The sequence below is a fragment of the Eubalaena glacialis genome, chromosome 11, assembly GCF_028564815.1.
Source record: "Eubalaena glacialis isolate mEubGla1 chromosome 11, mEubGla1.1.hap2.+ XY, whole genome shotgun sequence".
In the NCBI taxonomy this organism is placed as follows: domain Eukaryota; kingdom Metazoa; phylum Chordata; class Mammalia; order Artiodactyla; family Balaenidae; genus Eubalaena; species Eubalaena glacialis.
The window spans coordinates 38,925,743-38,944,873 of record NC_083726.1 but is presented as its reverse complement, the minus strand read 5'-3'; the positions used below and the strand labels follow the sequence as shown (position 1 = coordinate 38,944,873).

Below are 19,131 nucleotides of genomic sequence, written 5' to 3'. Positions count from 1 at the left end.
AGGAAATCAATATTTGTAAACATCTGAACATTCGGCATTAAATAAATAAAATAGCCAGATAGATGATTAACTTATGAATCTTTTGCTTGTAAACTCATATTTAATTAAGCATCCACTGTAAAACATCTCTCAAAGTTAAATATAAGTATTTGATGGTCAAAAACTTTCTGGAATCTTATAATAAATGAACAAATGTAAATCTTTATATCACTGGAAATTCAATGAGAGGAAAACATTTTGTCTTCTACAGAATGCAAATATTTTATGAAATATAATCACATTAGTCAATATTTATTTTTCTCACTATTAGATCATTATAACTAGCTAACTAAAGATAGAATAAATGTTCTGGGGTACTTCCCTGGTGGCGCAGTGGTTAAGAATCCGCCTGCCAATGCAAGGGACACGGGTTCGGGCCCTGGTCTGGGAAGATCCCACATGCCGCGGAGCAACTAAGCCCGTGCACCACAACTACTGAGCCTGCGCTCTAGAGCCTGCGAGCCACAACTACTGAGCCCACGTGCCACAATTACTGAAGCCTGCGCGCCTAGAGCCCGTGCTCCGCAACAAGAGAAGCCACCGCAATGAGAAGCCCACGCACCGCAATGAAGAGTAGCCCCCTCTCTCCTCAACTAGAGAAAGCCCATGTGCAGCAACAAAGACCCAACACAGCCAAAAAAATAAATAAATAAATAAAATTTAAACAAACAAACAAAAAAAATGTTCTGGGATTTTTTTTTAAAGCTATAGCTTAACAGAGTCCAATTTTAATTATACAGAAATTCAAATTGGGGAAATTCATATGTGTAGTCATATGTTCAAATATTTGGACACTTCAGTCTGTCTTTGCATTTGGCAATGCAAATATTATAAAGCTGTAATTACAATAACAGTCAATTTCATTTGTTTTTATTTTTATACCATGATGACTAAATCATATTTTAAATGGATTCTTTATTACCCAAGTTTATTCTTTCTAAGATGAAAGTTTGAACATCAAGTATGATTCAGCAATTCTATTACTTTTAGTCCTTATGTCATGGAGATCTTGATAATTCCTCCCTCAGCTGTAATCATGTGACACAATTAAAGCAGATGAACATTCTCAATGAATTTCTTCCCCTTAACTATTGTTTGAATAATTGCCTATGCTTGACAAGGTATTTTGCATGAAACATCAACAGTGTGATTTGAATCACACTCATAATTATAAACTCTTCACCAGAGTAATTAATAAATTATCATCCTCCCATGGGACTATCTTCAAACATTTAAAGTATTTATTATTGAGAAGTTGTGTTGAACTATTATGGGGCCTTCATAATTTTCTAAGTCCTTTAATTTCTTCCAACCTAATTATTTGGATATATTTTTAATTGAAATATAAATGACACAAGTCTTTGTCATATCTGGACGAAGGACACATTTTATAGCTTGTTTAGAAACGTCTAATTTACTTAGCTAATGTCTGGCAATCCCAATTCTCTCAATGTGCAGTGGCAGTTGGTTAATCTCTATCCTAGACAACAAAAGTAATTGCTGTCCCATCTGTGAGGAAACTGAATGATTTTCAAATGAATTTTATTAGAATCCAGTTATAATTCACTTTCTGAAATAAAGAGTCAAAAATATCTGGCAGTTAAGCAGGTGGTCACAGAGTAAATTTAACAGAATATTCTTTCAATCAGGAACTTCAGGAAGTAGTATTCTTTAATTTCTCTACACAGCCAGCAACCTTTCCCACATTGACTACATATGGGTTTATAGTTCTCAGAATAGTTAGCCCTGAGTATTTTTTAGAAAGATGTGTTACAGCACTGTCATCTTTGTATGACTGCATGCCTGTTGATATTTCCAAGTGGACAGGACCTAAAAATGGTGATCAAGGTGTGTGAAGAAAATGATATCAAGGAAATCAGTGAAAGAAAAACAATGTATTCTATTGAGTGTTGCAGAGAGATTAATTTCCCTTTCCTTTCTTGACCTTAAAGAAAGAGGAACATTACTACATTTAACACAGAAGGTACACATCTGTCCATTGTCATCAAGGTGACACTTTTGTGGGCTATCCAAACCTCCATGATTTCCCTGTTACTGTTGTCCTTGGCAACTGACCCCATCTTTCCAGAAGCAAGACTGAGAAGAGGAAGAGTATGTGTGTCTGCTGGGCCCTAATCCCTCCCTCTGTAACTCTGAGGTAAATGGTTTATTGTGTTGTTTTTGTTGTTGCTTGGTTACTTCTTTGATTTTTATACTTGCGTATGTCTTTGCACAGCCCCTGAGAAATTTGCAAAGATGCCTTTAAAAATGACTGCTGTCAAAAATAGACCCAGAGACATAGAAAACAAACTATGGCTACCCAAGGGGAAAGGGGCGGGGGGAGGGATAAATTAGGAGTTTGGGATTAACATATACACACTACTATATGTAAAATAGATAATCAACAAGGACGTACTGTACACCACCAGGAACTGTACTCAATATTTTGTAATAAACTATAAAGGAAAAGAATGTGAAAAAATAGGTATATATATAACTATTTTATGTGTAAAAATAGATATATATGTGAATCGTTTTGCTATACACCTGAAACTAACACAACATTGTAAATCAACTATACGTCAATAAACATAAATAAATAAATAATAAATTAAAGAAATAAAAATGACTGCTGTCTCTTGCCTATTAACTCGTAGGACTGGACGCTATGATTGCACCTCCAGCTGCTAGCAATGTGGGAATGGAGAGCAAAGTAATTTTTGGCTGCACTTTAGCCAGTAGGCCAAGTCTGGGATGTATTTCTGCTGACCTACAGGAAACAGCAGCATGGAGAAAATGCAGTTCAAAAGTTTCCAAGTATCAGGCTTAATAAATATTTGGGGTCTCTTATAATATGGCCAACAAGTAGACATGAGAATACAAGGTAGTTTTGGAAGACAAGATTACCTGTAACAGTTTTCTTTTCTCTTTATCTAGGAGAGCAGACCTTCTCCCTAAAGCTGTGGCTATTGGTTGAAACGGTTTCCCTGTCTGTAGAGCTAACTTATTAGGAAAAGGACTATGGGCACATTTGAATAGATAAGCATATTTGTGATGGATCCTGAAACACATGTGCTAAAGCTTGGTCTTAAAAATACTAAATTAAAACAGAAACAGACTCACAGATCTAGAAAACAAATTAGTGGTTATCAAAGGGTAGAGGGATTGGGTGAGGTGCAATATAGGTAAAGGGGATTAACAGGTACAAACTGCTAGGCAATAAAATAAGTAAGTTACAAGGCTGTAAAGTACAGCACTGGGAATCTAGCCAACATTTTATAACTTTGTTTGGAGTATAATCTATAAAAATATCAAATTACTATGTTGTGCATCTGAAACTAATATAATATTGTAAATCATCTAACTATACTTCCAAAAAAAAAAAAAGTCCTAAGTTATTCCAGAAGGGACTGAAATTTTCTAGAAATGTCATAACTGTTTTGGTGATATAATGCCAAGTATACACTGATTAGTAACTAGATTTTTACATTGTCTTCTGGAAATTTGTATAACAAATATATGATACAATATATTACAAAAACACAATACATTGTCTTGTGTTAAATGAGGCAAAGAAAGAACCAGAAGCAAAAATTTTAAATAACGTTGTTGGCATACATGGAGCACTGATATGAATAGGAATTACGGAAATGGAATCATGATACAATTTTCCAATCATTTTAGCTCATTACCAATAAGTAGTGAAACAAATGTTTCATTGTTTCTACATTGCATAATGTTCTACTTTTGCCACTGTCCTTAACAAGTGGAACCAGAACTAGACTCGGATTCAGGAGACTTTGATTCTGTACTAATTCAGGCACTAACTAGCTTGAAAGACCATGTAAACTTTCTAGATCTTATTTTCTCATCTGTAAAATTAAGAGGTTATAATAAATCAAGATGTCAAATGGATCAGTTTCAGAGGATTTACCAGCTCCTGAATTTTTAAAAAATATTTGCACATGTACGTATTCTTGGAAAAATGGTCCATAATTTTACCAGATTCACAATCACCAGAATCACAAAGAAGTTTATAACTCCCCAAAGGTAAGAAGCACAGGACTCAGTGCTTCCTAAGATTCCTTTTACACCCTATACATATTATTTAATTTTATGTCAAATACGGTTACTACATGAGAACCCACCTGTTACATATTTGCACATTTATACCAACATATATATTTATGCAAATACATAAAGAGCCTTGAAATTTGATTCTAATTACAAGTCAGTTTTCAACGTTGGAAACAACTTTTAAATGTAAATAAAATTTTGGTTCTAATTACAGGTCGCCTTTCAAAGTTGAAAGCCATTTTAATGTGAGTAAGATCTTATTCTGAACTAGAGGTGTCATCATGTTTTGTCTGGGATTTGTATAAACTCAGAGTCCTATGTGAAATTCAAGACTTATAAAAATCAAATATATGCTTGTCTACTAATGAAAATGAGCCATCTTAATGGATTTCTTCATGCACCCAACAGATATTTATTAATATTTATTTATGCTCGTTATTATAGACACTATACTAGGTGCTAATTTTACTGTGATGACCGAAACATTCTCTGCCTTCATTCTAGTAAGATAGATGGCTTTACTTTAAACCCTTTATTAACCTTGATGAAAGAAATAGAAAGAGACCCACAAATTGTGAATGTGAAACTATGCTCTGAGAATATTAGGCTATGTTCTTTTTTTTTTCCTTCCCTCTTTGGACCTCAGGTGCAAAGAACAGAATTGGAGTTACCATAATCTTTCATTTATGGCACATACGCATCATTGTCCACTGATCCATGAATGGCTTGCTCTTATTAATTTACTTTTACACATTAGCAAGCACTGACAAACCTCCTAATGAAACAAAAGCTAGGATCACAACCTGCAAGAATTAGAACTATGTCTCGCTCCCTGCCGCTCCCACCCACCCCCATATTCATTGCCTTGGATCTCCCAAATGAGATAAGTAGGGGAATAATGAAGGGATAGAGAAATTGACCAATTAATCAGAAAACCCAGAAACAGATCCCTGTGTATAGTTTTTGGTGTATATTAATGTAATAGATCAAGGAGGAAATTATGGATTATTTAATAAATAGAGCTGGAAATATTTACCCTTATAGATAAAAAAAGAAAAAAAAAATGGATCCCTACCTCACACTATACAAAAATCAACTTTAGATAGTTTAAGGACATAAATTTTAAAAATAAAATTTTTACTTTTAGTAGAAATTATAGGTGAATATCTTTTAGACACTGGCGTAGGGAAATATTTCTGAGGTGAGATACCAAAATAGCATTGATTATTTAAAAAATGATCAATGTGAATATTTAAAATTTAACAATTTTAAGACATCTTAAAGACATGTTACAAAGTAGCAGAATACATTCACTATATACACCACCAGTAAAGAATTGATAACAAGAATATATTAAATATATATATGTATACATACATATATAAAAGCACAAACTAGTAGAAAAATACATGAACAGATGTTTCACAGAAAAAGAAACATATCTCCAATAATCACAAGAAGGGATATTCAACAATTTAGTGATCAATTAAATACAAATGATGACTGCAATGAGATCCATTTTAGTTATTCATCTGGTAAAAGTTTAAATGTCTCATATGCCAAGAGTTGGAGCTAATGTGAGTATGCACCTTCTATATTGCTTTCTGGGGTATAAATTAGAGCAACCAAGCTTAAAAACTGGCATTACCTCTTAAAGTTGAACATTTTTACACCTTATGAACCAGAAATTCCACATCTACATATATATCCAAGAGAAGTCTTAGTCATCTAATAAATAAATAAATGCATGTATGTTAATAGCCGCACCAATGATCATAGTGAAAAGCTGGAAACAGCTCAATGTTCTCCAATGGGAGAGTGAATTAATAAACATTTACACAATGGAATACCACACAACAGTCAAAACAAGTGAATCACAGCAACACACACACAAAAAGTTTGAATCTTAGCACTGATATTAAGTGAAAAAAAAATATCCCCAAAGATTTCGTTAGCATGATACCTTATTATAACATTTTAAACACATAAAATTAAAATAAATGTGTTTGAGGATTAAACACAGGCACTCAGACTATATAAAAATCAAGGAAATGATGCATACAAGACGTGGTGGTCAGTTTTTAACCCTAAGCCTTCTATGAAAGAAAAAAAGGAAGAAAAGAATGAAGAAGGGAAACAAAGAAGGGAGGGAAGAAGTTAAGTGCCTTGCATATATTTGAATTACAAGTGATACTAATTTCATTCCCTTTTCTATGTACAAATCACACTCAGGGATAACAGCAAGCTGGTTAAAAACGCCGATTTGTAACTTAACATCCATTTTAGATGGCTTGTACAAATGGACTTGTCTACACATGTGTTGGCAATACTGAAGCAAGAAAAGGTTAAATGACTTGTTCACTGAGAGAAAAAAGTTATCATCCGTGGTGCCAAAAATAGAAGTTCTGATTTGCAGTCCTATGATCTCAACAGAAGACAGAATGTTCACTTTATCTGACTGATATAAAACACAGCTTCTCTGAGGACTCTATTATTTTGAACTACTGTGTAAGTACATGTAATTACAAGCTTCTGGAAATATGTACTGTTTATTTTATCATTTGTAGTAGCAAATGGAAAGGCTAGAGCTGAGTATTTACCCAACAGTGATGCTAACAGCCTTCAGAGTCATTACAGACTATTTGTAAGGGTCTGTTTAGATATATTTAAGATCAATGACCCATTAGTGCAATTATACTCTAAGATGGTTCCTGCCACACAGATCCTGTTATTGCTACCAGAAAGTGATATGTTGATGTTATAAACATGCCTTACATTGCTAAAAATGTGTCTTCTCTCTGAAAAAGCTGCAGGAATAGAACTCTAACTATAGTTTACAAATTCTGTTTCCAGTGAGTGATGTAGTCATTTTGTTTTTACAATTTCCTGTGATAAAATTATAGATTAGTTTCTCCAAAAAGCTCAATAAAATGAGTACACTTATTCTTTTATTATTTTTATCCGTTTAGAAATCTTCATAGTGTCTGTCTTTCCCACCCCATTCATACAGTCTCACATAGTCATATATTCCTACCATGCATATATACTCAGCTTTACATAATTCCATGTAATCTACGTAAAGAAAAACATTAGGGACTTCCCTGGTGGTGCAGTGGTTAAGAATCCGCCTGTCAATGCAGGGGACACAGGTTTGATCCCTGGTCCGGGAAGACCACACACGCCGCGGAGTAACGAAGCCCGTGCGCCACAACTACTGAAGCCTGTGCACCTAGAGCCCGTGCTCTGCAACGAGAAGCCACCACATAACAACAAGGAGTAGCCCCCGCCCTCCGCAGTTAGAGAAAGCCCATGCGTAGCAACGAAGACCCAACGCAGCCATAAATAAATAAATAAATAAATAAATATTTAAAAAGAAAAACATTAATTACTTGCTGTGTAACTATGTATAGATTCATAGAATTGGAAGGACCTTAGAGTTAGAGATGAACTAGTCATGTAGTTTCTCAACTGATACCATCATCCTTTATTAGAGAGTTTTCTTCAGTTTTTGAGGGATGGGGGTGGGAGGAGATATCATAGACCCTTTTGAGAATCTAATGAAGTTATGGTGTTATCCCAAGAAAATACATGTGTAAATGTTCATGTCTTTTTTTTTTTTTTTTTTTTTTTGGTCTTTGACATTGAGTCATTTCACAAAGGATAATGTGACTCTTTTTCCGTAAAAATTAATGGCTGTTCCCTGGAAAATATAATTCCAAATTAAACAAATCATATAAAAAAGAAAACTTTGTGCCTGCTTAAAGTATGTTTCAATAAGAAGGCTGTTTTATTTGGTTTAGAAAAAGCTAATATTTGGAGTTATCTTTTACATGGAAATATTTATGTCATTTTTAGTATCCAATCAATGAGAGTCTGGTTTCATAGCAGCAAGTGCTCAAAGCGGCAGCTCACATCACTTTCAATAGCAAAGTCAGTTAAACACTTTATCAGAGCAGAGTAGCCTTCTATTGACACCTGAGCTTTCTCTAATACACTTCAAGTTGAATTCAGGTTCTACCAAATCCTTTATCCTCAAGTCAAATGATGTTATTTTTGGAAAGGTTGGTGTCAACTATGCAGCCTCTGTCAGCAAGGAATGACGTTTGAATCCTTTTTACATTTAAATCATCTAAGCAGAAGTAACCTTTAAAAGAGTTTTGCAGGCTTTCCAGTTGTTGTAGTTCTTCCCGTGGATAAACTGACAAGGCTTTCTCCGTTTCAACTCCCTTTCCCTCACAGATATCCTTCTTTCAGCACTGGAAATGTCACAAATTTTCAGCTCTAAAATCTCCCCCTCCAAAATGGCAGCTGTTTCCAACAGCAACTGTACACAATCAGCAAATCTGGAATCTAGGGACTAGCCTCCTTCTTATGGCCTAACATCTCTACAATAAAATTTAGCCTCGAATGAACCTCTCTTGTCAATTTTTTCTAAGATATAGCAATCTTTCACTTAAAAAATAAACATATTGAAATTTCTGACCCAAGTTCAACCAAGAGCATTAACACATCTTCTGGAAAGCCAAGAAACTTCTGTCAGTAAAAAGAACACATTTTGCTCCATTCCTAAATAAAAACTTGAAAATATAGGTTCCAGGCTATATCTGTGAAATTATTGGACCACTTTCCACAGAGCAGGCAAGGCATCTTTTGGGATTATTGTCAGAGTCTTTGACATTAATGCACCCTGATGTTGAAAGTAATAAGTCTCTATGAAAAGTAGAATGTCTGTCTTCTTCAACACACTAATCAAGCTGGATGCTAGACCCAGAAACTCCATATGTACTCCTCAGGTACACACAGTATCAAGATTTTTCTTCCATTAGGAGTTTTGCTTAACAAAGAAACTTTTCACTGTTAGAACAACTTGGCCTTTAAAATATCCACAGGGTATCTCTCTCTCTCTCTCTCTCTCTCTCTCTCTCTCTCTCTCACACACACACACACACACACACAACAGGATATCATCATTCACAAGATAGATAAAAATCAGAACTTTACTGAAACAATCATAGTTTTCACCCAATTGCATGCCAAGTGGAAATGGCACAGTTATTATTTTTACCATAAGTGGCTTCAAAATATTAGCAAAATGTCAAAGTTCAGAAGTAGGTTATAGCACGTGAACAGAGGCACTCTTTTAATTTTTTGTTGTTTTTCTCAGCAACCCACCAGTTCAAACATTTCTAGAGTGCATGATTTGATCAAGCTTTCTCCAATTATTTAATGGTTTCTTTTGCTTGGAAATGTGTCAAGACACACTGGGGCAAATATAAGTTTTAGTAAATTTTCACTTTTTAAAAATTGAGCTTTTTCTGTAGAAAACAAAAATTCTATATTCTGTGATGTATTTTCAGGATGCTCAGAAATAAGCTTTCTTGACTTCAGGCTCTTGTTGGCAGGAAACTTACCACACAAGAAACAGTCTGGCTTTTATGCCCCATCACATTTAGCAATGCAAATAAAATCAAAGGAAATGTAAGAGCCACCAAGCTTTCTTGTCTTTGTCATCTGCCAACTTAAGTTCAGTATGAACAGAAAGATATGCATAAACATAATTTCAGATACGTTTTTGTTAATTCTGACGAATGTACTGCTATTCTAAATGCTACTATATGACAAGGATGATAATTTTACATAATGAATCCATGCCACTCTATCCATATTTAAAGTAAAACATTGAAAAACATATTTTGCCATAAAAATTTTTGCACATAAAGAGAAGGAAATAAAAATAAATCTTATATATATTTGCTCTTACCACACCTACAACATGAAGCCTATACATGACCTTAAGTTAAAAACTCTTGTTCTAAAGTAATCTGAAATATGACCAAATAACCTCTGTTGTCATTAACTTCTCATCATATGACAAGGTTTCCAGATTCCTTACGATATTGGTTTATTCTAAAACCACTCCAGATTGTCAACATTTTTCTTAAAATGTTGTCTATTAAAAAAAAATTCTAGGGACTTGCCTGGTGGCGCAGTGGTTAAGAATCCGCCTGCCAATGCAGGGGACACGGGTTCGAGCCCTGGTCCGGGAAAATCCCACATGCTGTGGAGCAGCTAAGCCCGTGCGCCACAACTACTGAGCCTGCGCTCTAGAGCCCACGAGCCACGACTACTGAGCCCATGTGCCACAACTACTGAAGCCCGTGCGCCTGGAGCCCGTGCTCCGCAACAAGAGAAGCCACTGCAGTAAGAAGCCCGTGCACCACAACGAAGAGTAGCCCCAAGCCTGTGCGCAGCAACAAAGACCCAACACAGCAAAAAATAAAATCAATAAAATTAAAAAAAAAAAAAATTCTAGGGACTTCCCAGGTGGCACAGTGGTTAAGAATCCGCCTGCCAATGCAGGGGACGCATGTTCGATCCCTGGTCCGGGAAGATCCCACATGCCGCGGAGCAACTAAGCCCATGCACCACAACTACTGAGCCTGCGCTCTAGAGCCCGCGAGCCACGACTACTGAAGCCCACGCGCCTAGAGCCCGTGCCCCGCAACAAGAGAAGCCACCGCAGTGAGAAGCCCACACACCACAACGAAGAGTAGCCCCCACTCGCTGCAACTAGAGAAAAGTCCACACACGGCAACAAAGACCAAACGCAGCCAAAACTAAATAAAATTTTTTAAAAAAGCAATCGTGTAAAAAAAAATTCTACGTTTGTTTGATTAATAACCAAAGAACTATTATTCTCTATATTTGTAACTAATATTTCTATTAAAACATATTAAAATTTTGTGTTGTCTCTGAAACCACTAATTATTTCACCAAAATAAGTACCATTTCTTAACTAGTTACTCTTTTAGCTAGGCACTATATTAGTCAAGGTATTTTATACTTTTTATCTCATTTGATCTAGTATTCCCAACAGTCCTAGGAAGTTATTTTATGTTAAAAAAAAAAAAAGTTAAACAAAACCAAGATCATAGAGATTAAGTAACTTGCACAAGATCACATAATTGGCCAAGCAAAAATTTGAATCCAGGTTATCTGAATCCATTGTCAATGCTCTTTCTGATTCCATGTAATGTTCTTCCTATCTTTCCATTATATTACAGTACATTATGCCATGATTAGTATCAACCAGCCTTCCTTCTTTCTTCCCTCCTCCCTTCCTTCCTTCTTTCTTTCCTTCCTCTTCCTTTCTCTTCCTTTTTTCCTCTCACTCTCCCTTCCTCCAACTCTTCTTTCTCCATCTGTGTATCCTTGTTTCATCTCATCTTGTCGCTACTGACCCAAGGATATGTTTTCTTAAAGTAATTAGAAATCTATATGCTATTATACAACCAATCATTAGCTTTCTCATAAAGCTCATTACATTTGCCATCTGCGGTTTCATGCACACAGTAGATTAAGATGCTGTACAAAACAGCATCAAGAACGAGCACTTGAGTCATAAAGTTACGGCCCATGAGATTGTGGAATTAGGATGCAATGGCTCAATTTATTTTAATGCATGACAGTGGGGCAATGAATATGTCTATTAGTCTTATGGGTTTTCTTAGATCTAGCCTATAGAAACTACCATTTCTATTCCCATCTGTTAACTATTTCCTGACTTACCAAAACACTGTACCCAGTAATAATTTGGGACTCTACTCTTTAATAATAATAGCATCCACTGACTGTGTAATTATTGGCTACCAGACTGTACTAGGAGGTTTTACATGTATGATCTCTAATTATCAGAATCACCTCAAGGCTGATGGTATTACTCCCACTATTAAAAACTGACGAAATTTTAGAGAGGTCAAAAATAAGTAGCTAAGTTGGGATTGGAACATTGGTAAACTTGACTACAACGCGGCTCTAATGACTTTGCTGCTGCCTCTGATCTGACAAAATGTCTAGCAGTGACATTTTCCACATATTACTGGTGGAAGGCATGGTGGTGATAATTCTCAATCTATACATCTCTCCAAAAAAAAAAAATCTCATTGGAAACTAAGGGCACTTATATAGCAGACTGATACATTCCAACTATTTCTTCTATGTTGATTATACCTTCAAGTCTATAAAACAAAGAAAACCCTTCACAAAGAAATGGTGTGAGACTTAGATGGGGTGGGAGGTAGTGCTGGAGGGTTAATGAGCTCCATCCTAAGGAAGAAAAAAAAGAGTAGGAGCAAATGGGAGATAAGCTAGAAGCAAACGTAATCTATGACCAAAGTGTCTCAACATTTAAAAATGTATGAGCCATCTAATGGGCATTGGTACACTATATCAGATAATAATTTCACATAGTTTTAAAAAGATTTATCACAGCTTACTAAAAATACAACATAGTTTTTAAAAATTAATTTTGTATTATAGCAGTAAAAGGGTTGATACTGCTTATAATCTTTTTCCAAGGTAAATTTGGCTTGATGACTATTTTATTTTTTACTTTTTTTTTTTAAGCTATGAAAATGGAGAGGCATGATTTAATAGAAAACATATTGGAGTTTGATGACTATTTTAGTATCAGTCAAGATAGCTTGAGTTTTGCTGTGGTACCATAACCCCAACATCTTGGGGGCTTAAAGTAACAAAGGTTTACTTCTTGCTGATCCTACATGTTCATTAAGAGTTAGCTAAAGCCTGCATTTCTCATTTTCCCACTCTGTAATCCAGGCTGATTGATCATTTATCATATAAAACATCACTAGTCGTATGAAAAGGAAAGGGAACATAGCAAATACTGCAATGACTCAAAGGTTTCCGTGAGAAAGTGGCAAGCACCCTTCCACTCACATTTCCTTAGTCAAAGCAGTTGTCATAGCCACATGTAGCTGAAGGGAGGATGGAGAAGTCCAACTGTAATATGTCCTAAGAAGGAGAGGAGAATTGGAATATTTTTCAATAATCCACTATCACAGAATGATAGCTTCTATGTAGAGCTGGTTTTATTTTCTTATTCTATAGTTCTATTGTATATAGAAAATACTAGCACATACCATCTGGTGATCGGCCAAGGAAGGCAGTTTTGGGTAACTATGTCATTCAGTTCTGTATATTTGGTTCAAATATGCAAGCGACAGGCATAAATGTAGGAGTAAGTCCTCACCACGGTCTGCTCTCAGCCGCACAGCATACACCAGATCAGTGAGCATATCACTCTGGAAAGCAGGAAGCCTGAAGGCTTTAAAACTTGGAAGCTAATGTTAGTAAATAGATGGCTAATTCTGTTTGTTCGTGTGGTTTTTTTTATCATTTTAGTTTCAGAAGGAATTTTTTGGTATTCTGTTGCAGAAACTGGATTTTCTCTTAAAATATGACCATTCATATACTATTGATTTCTTACTCTGAAGCACAAGAATATAAAGTGTTGGGAAAAAGTCCATCTTTTGGCAATTGAGCTATCTGAACGGCAATTTAATTCTCTTAGGAAATTATCTTATCCAAAAATCAACATTTTATAATCCTTTTATTTCAACCCTTATTTTTCCTTATATTTTAATTTATAAGTTTGGGTCATTCAAGCTAATTAATACAGTAATGAACTGAAACTTGAAGAAGCCACTTAAAGCGGCAGAGATGATTTTTACTGGGAATCAGTAGCATAGATTTTTAAATTTCATCTCTCATTCAAAACTTTGTGTGAACTTTCTTTTGTCAACCGGTACCTCTCACTTTGGAAAAGCAGCATCACCTGTCACCCCATTTCTCTGCCATGTACTCCGAAATAACTTGCACCGAATAGGTACAATTGAATTATTAATCAGGTCCTGTTAAGATCACTGAGCAAAAAAACACAAGCAAGGTAAGTACTGCCAACTACTATCTGTATTCTGTGAATAAAGCTGGGTGTGGATTATCATTCAAGTGCAACTCATTTATTAACAGATCAATGCCTTTCTTAGTTGTATACATAGATGGTCTCATTTCAGTACTGATCTCAACAAAACTTCTTCAGTCTTTGTTACAGAGTACAGAAAAATAGTTAAGTAGAGAAAACACCTAATCTCTTTTAATCATCCTCATTCATTAAAAAACAAAATAAAATTTCATGAAACTATTCTTCCCATATACGTGCTGCACATATGCCAGAAGCTGATTTGGTGGTTTCATCCAAATGTAAAGCAAAATACAGGATTGCCTCAACATGAAACAATAACTACTGTCACACATGTGTATGGCAAAAACAAAACTGGCAATAGCTTGTCCTGCTTTCTTTTAAAGCATAATTTGGGCTTTACAGTCTTGTTGGCAGTGGTGTGACCTGTACCTGTTTTTGCTCTGGTAAGTGCAACTAAGAAGGGTGCCTCTGTAGTTCTTGTTCTTTTCTCCAACTGTCCTGACAACATTTATAACTTTCACACTGGAAAGTGTTAACTGGCAAATATTTCTGAAAAGCCAAATAATTTAACCACAGAAATTCTGAGCATTATTTGAATAAGAAACCAAAACTTCAAAGGTTTCATGCCAGCATAACAGGCAGTACCCAAGAAACCAGGAGTGAAATTAGATGTTATTTTCAGGTATTCATCATCTTATATCATTGTACTTCCTAGTTGTACTTTATTGGCTTGTGGATTCACCTGTCTGGCAAAATGTATTCATATTTTATATTTTTATTCAAGAAACTTTCACTAGATGGATTTGCAATATTATTCAATGATTCAGAATTTTTGTATACATATAGGCTTCACACTTTTATCATTACTTCCCACAGTTAGTGTAAAACAACCCCATAAGAATAATAAAAATCCCAGACGTAACAAATATAAACAATACTATGCAACTGGTATGAAATGTTAGCCGAGATGAAGGGACCAAATCAATTTCTATATAACATGTATTGCCTTTAAGAACAAAATTATTACTAAGGACGGTGCTGTGAACATAAAATTAATCTTCTTAGCCCAAATTTATAAAATGTAAGGTAGATAAATTATATCATCTCTTTTTCCCCTCTGAAATTTTTGGACTGCTTATAGATCAGTTATAGATTTGCATGGACCACTAATGATAAACATAGCACACTTTACCACAGAGTTCGTAAGATATATTTATAATGCCTATACGATGTCTCCATATTTCTTTTCATTTTTTTTTTTTAATCCCATCCTCTTTTTCCTTACCAAGGTCTTTAAAGAAGAAGGCCTGTGTGTTTATGTGAACAGATATCTATATCGCATTTACATCTCCAGCATCAGCTTCTCCCCTAAGCTTCAGACTTAGATACCTGCCAGACATCTTTACATGGATGTCTGAAAAGGACCATCAATTTACTATGCCCAGAACAGAGCTCTTGTATAGTCTTCTCCAAACCTGGTCCACCCCCAGAGATTCCTACCTCATTATATCACCACTGATCCGATTGTTCAAGTCCAAACCTAAGAATCCATTGAGACGCCTCTCTCTCATCCATATATCCAATATGTCAATGCTTATTGTCTTTATTCTCAAAAACATACATATTGAATTTGACAACTCCCCACTACGTGCGCTGCTGTCACCTTGGTCCAGGCTGCCATCATCTCATCTCTTACTTGACCTACTCCTCACCTTATTACTGGTCTCTCTTATTTCTACTCTTGCACAGACACTTGTATTCTCTCAGTAGTCAGAGGGATATTTTTAAAAAGCTAATCAGGTGAGGTCAAAACTCTCCAAGGGCTTCCTATCATGCTTAGGATAGAGTCCGGTGTTCTTACCATGGCCTGCGAGGCCTTGTGTGATCTGCTCTCCAGCTGCCTCTAGGAAGCCTACCTTCCTTATTTCACTGTTCCTTCCATGGATTGAGATAATTCTTGCCTCTGTGTTTTTTCACTTGTGATTTCCTCTGCCTGGAACACTATACCCCCCTGATACCTGTGTGACTTGTTCCGTTACTTCAATTAGGTTATTTTCTGACCACCCTAATTTAATAGAGCCCTACCCGTACTCCCTTAATCCTGCTTTATTTCTCTCCATAGTCTTGTCACTTTCTGACATTGTATTATATATTTATTTACCATCATTTTCTCACTGGAATGTAAGTTCCATAAAAGTAGAGACTTTGCACTGATCACAAGCCAAATTCCCAGTGAGCAGAGAGAGCTATCTGATGGTTCCTATTCTTTAGTTAGTTCTGTGGAAATAGAAAGGTGATAGGATATCTAAGATGAAAAGTCAGCCACCAAATCTCAGGGGAGTAGCACTCTGTGAATGAAGAAGAGAGTATATAGGGGACTTAGCCTTAGTCTACAGAGTGACTACAGGAGGCCTGTGGAGTTTCTACATATCTTATACCTTTCCCACTGAGCAGCTGATGGCCGAAAATTCATATACTTTGAGGAATTTTCTTTCAGTCTTTGGTCAAATTCATCGATTAAAGCTTAGAGATATAATTATGGTTATTTCCTTAAGCTGCGCTCATTATAAACAAAAATTAAGTAGTTAACAACTTCACTTAATAAAGATTTAGCACAAGCACAGTCTAAGTCAAATCCCAGCAAAATCCAAATATTAACCTCATTGGGTAGGCTATGGTTTAAATATGTAGTGAGAGAGGTCTTGTGTGTCTCTGCCTTAGGCACTTGAGGTTTTTGCACTTAGTGAAAACTCATAAACTAGCACTGTTGAGGCATAGAATATGCATTACCCACAAGTAGAGTTGCAAAGAGGAAGGGAGGTTGATACAAGCATTCCTTGAGAGGTGTATGCCCTCTGCTACAACAAACTCTCCTGGCAGTCACTGGGTTCAGCTGGCTTTGGAGAGGATGACAGTATGTAATTCACTACTGGGGACTTCTAGCAGGACAAATATGTTGGATATATGGACTTTAAGTGCTAATTAATGAATTATTATTTAGTACCTGATAGGGAAGGGGTGATGGGCTTACTGAATAAAACAATGTAGTGTATATATCTTAAGTGAACATCTTGTAACCAGTGAAATTCATTAATTGATTAGTCAATTCCACCACCAGTCAATAAAAAATTCAAATAGTCATTTTAAACACACTTGTTTCACCTCAGGCTTCTTGAAACTGTTAACCAGGAAAGCATTATAAAGATTTGTTGAAGGGCATATCAGCCTGTTCAATTTCCCCTTATTGCACTAGACAGTAATGTCTGGATAACTATAACTTTAGTCAGTAGGAGGTTGCTCTTTCAGATTTACCTGAGGAAGATTTAGCTGAGTGTTCTTTTAAGAAAAGCTCAGTCCCCATTAATTATGACTATTTCTACCTGAATTTCCAGATGACTTCATGTGACTACTAAATAGTTTAGACTACAGGCCAGAGTCCCCTGCTGAGGCAGTCACTTCATTGGTACCATAAGATCAACATTTGGTTTTATTTGAATGCATAAATCCTAACTGAATCTAATTTTGGAATTTAGCAGACTAAATTATTTTTATCATCGGTCCAAGCAGTTAGAAAGCTAAGATGCAGTTACAATCTTAACTGTTTCAACTGTTTGTGTGGAAAAGACGTGTTTTCTATTCAGAAGACATATGGCAGAATATAGTTATTAAAATCTTAGTCTCATACCTCTCGAATAGCAGTACAAAACTCACTCTGGAGCACTTTTTTGAGGGATTGTAGCTTGTGCACTGGTACTTCTCCAGATTCCTGCAGTTTTTCCAGTAATTCAATTGCTCTGGCAACATCTGAATGAGAAAAAAAAAAAAATCAAAATGGAGAGACATGGAGTAAACTGAATCTCATCACCAAAGTACCATCATTTCAGTGACAATGAAAACAGTGACAATGAAAAGTAAGTGGAATTAATTGCAAAATGAGAATTTACAATTCATAGCTTATTGATCTCATCTTTTGATAAAAGGTCATTTAAATCTGTTCCACACAATTTGTCACTTAATACATCTTCCTTAATGGCATTTCTCATAAGTTATTTCTGTCACACAAATTAGTTTGAATATTCTTTCAGGAAAGAAGAGCAGGAAGCATGTCTTTTGTATATTCTGATACTCCAATAACCAAATGAATCCTGTCAATTTTACCTCTGAGATGCTTTTTTCAGTTTTTCTTTTAGCATTCCACATTTATCACACCTGCATTTTTACATTTATTAGTATGATGATTTGATTAATGTGCATCTTCTCCACTTGTCAATAAACTCCTTGAGGGTAAGAACTTAATTGGGTTTATTCACCACTGCAGCCCCAGAGACTGGTGTAATTTATGTGGTTGACACCAGGCTATGGTCATTTAAGTTTTAAGGCCCCCCTTTATCTTGGGAACAATTAAATTATACTAAGGATAACCAGCCTAATAATGCTAGGAAATTGGGCCTTATGGACAGTGCCAATATATAATTTCCCTGAAAGATAAGGACTGGTAGAGAACAGACTAAGTCAGATGACCTGGGGGTATACTGGGCCGCACCTAATGGAAGAATAAAATTAATTCTTACTTATGACTTTAATAATACTGCTAGCTATGTTATTTGCACTTTGCCTGTTTTACCAGATTGTTGTTTCTTGCATTACCAAATGTGTCAATGAGCCTCTGACAAAAATATATAGTTCTATATGAGATCAATGATTGTAACAGTATAACTCCAGATATCACAAGATGCAACAAGAGGGGATTTTTTCCTGGACTGCAACAGACTAGTAAGACAGACGGTCCAGAGACTTTTGGCTACTGTTAATAAGGTCTAGTCCAGTAATAGCACATAGAGTGGCCTATCGACAAAATCTTCGCCAGACCTGGGAATGAGCATTCCTAGCACTGTGGGACAAAATGGTCATGAAATACCTCCCAAACCATGGTCGAATTTATGACAATGAGGGGGCCCTGTCACCTATATATATAAATTGGCACTTGCCATCTACCTCCACAAGTATCAAATTATGAGCTGCTGCAGCTGCTGACTTTCAACACCCCCTGAAAGGAGTTCAGGGCGGAGATCGATAATGAGGCCCTCTGTGCTTTGGGAAAAACTGGCAGAACAGGTCTTTAGATAGTTAGATATTTTCAGGAGAACATTTTATGAGCCCAGTTCTTGCATCTCCTCATATCTAGAAAAACATTAAAATCCTTCATGGTGGTGTCTGCTCCTCGTGACTAG

General features: G+C 35.8%; 1 protein-coding gene across 10 annotated transcripts in view; it reads right to left on the bottom strand.

The window, feature by feature from the left end:
• Positions 1-19,131, bottom strand: part of LIN7A (lin-7 homolog A, crumbs cell polarity complex component) — a 393,426-nt gene that overhangs the window by 226,769 nt on the left and 147,526 nt on the right. For all 10 annotated transcript variants that reach the window (XR_009702499.1, XM_061204882.1, XM_061204880.1 and 7 more), the window contains one exon: positions 17,586-17,704. Coding sequence is in view for 6 of the 10 variants with exons in the window: in XM_061204882.1 (XP_061060865.1) it covers positions 17,586-17,704 (119 nt within the window). In the remaining 4 variants the exon portion in view is untranslated. The remainder of the gene's footprint in view (positions 1-17,585; positions 17,705-19,131) is intronic.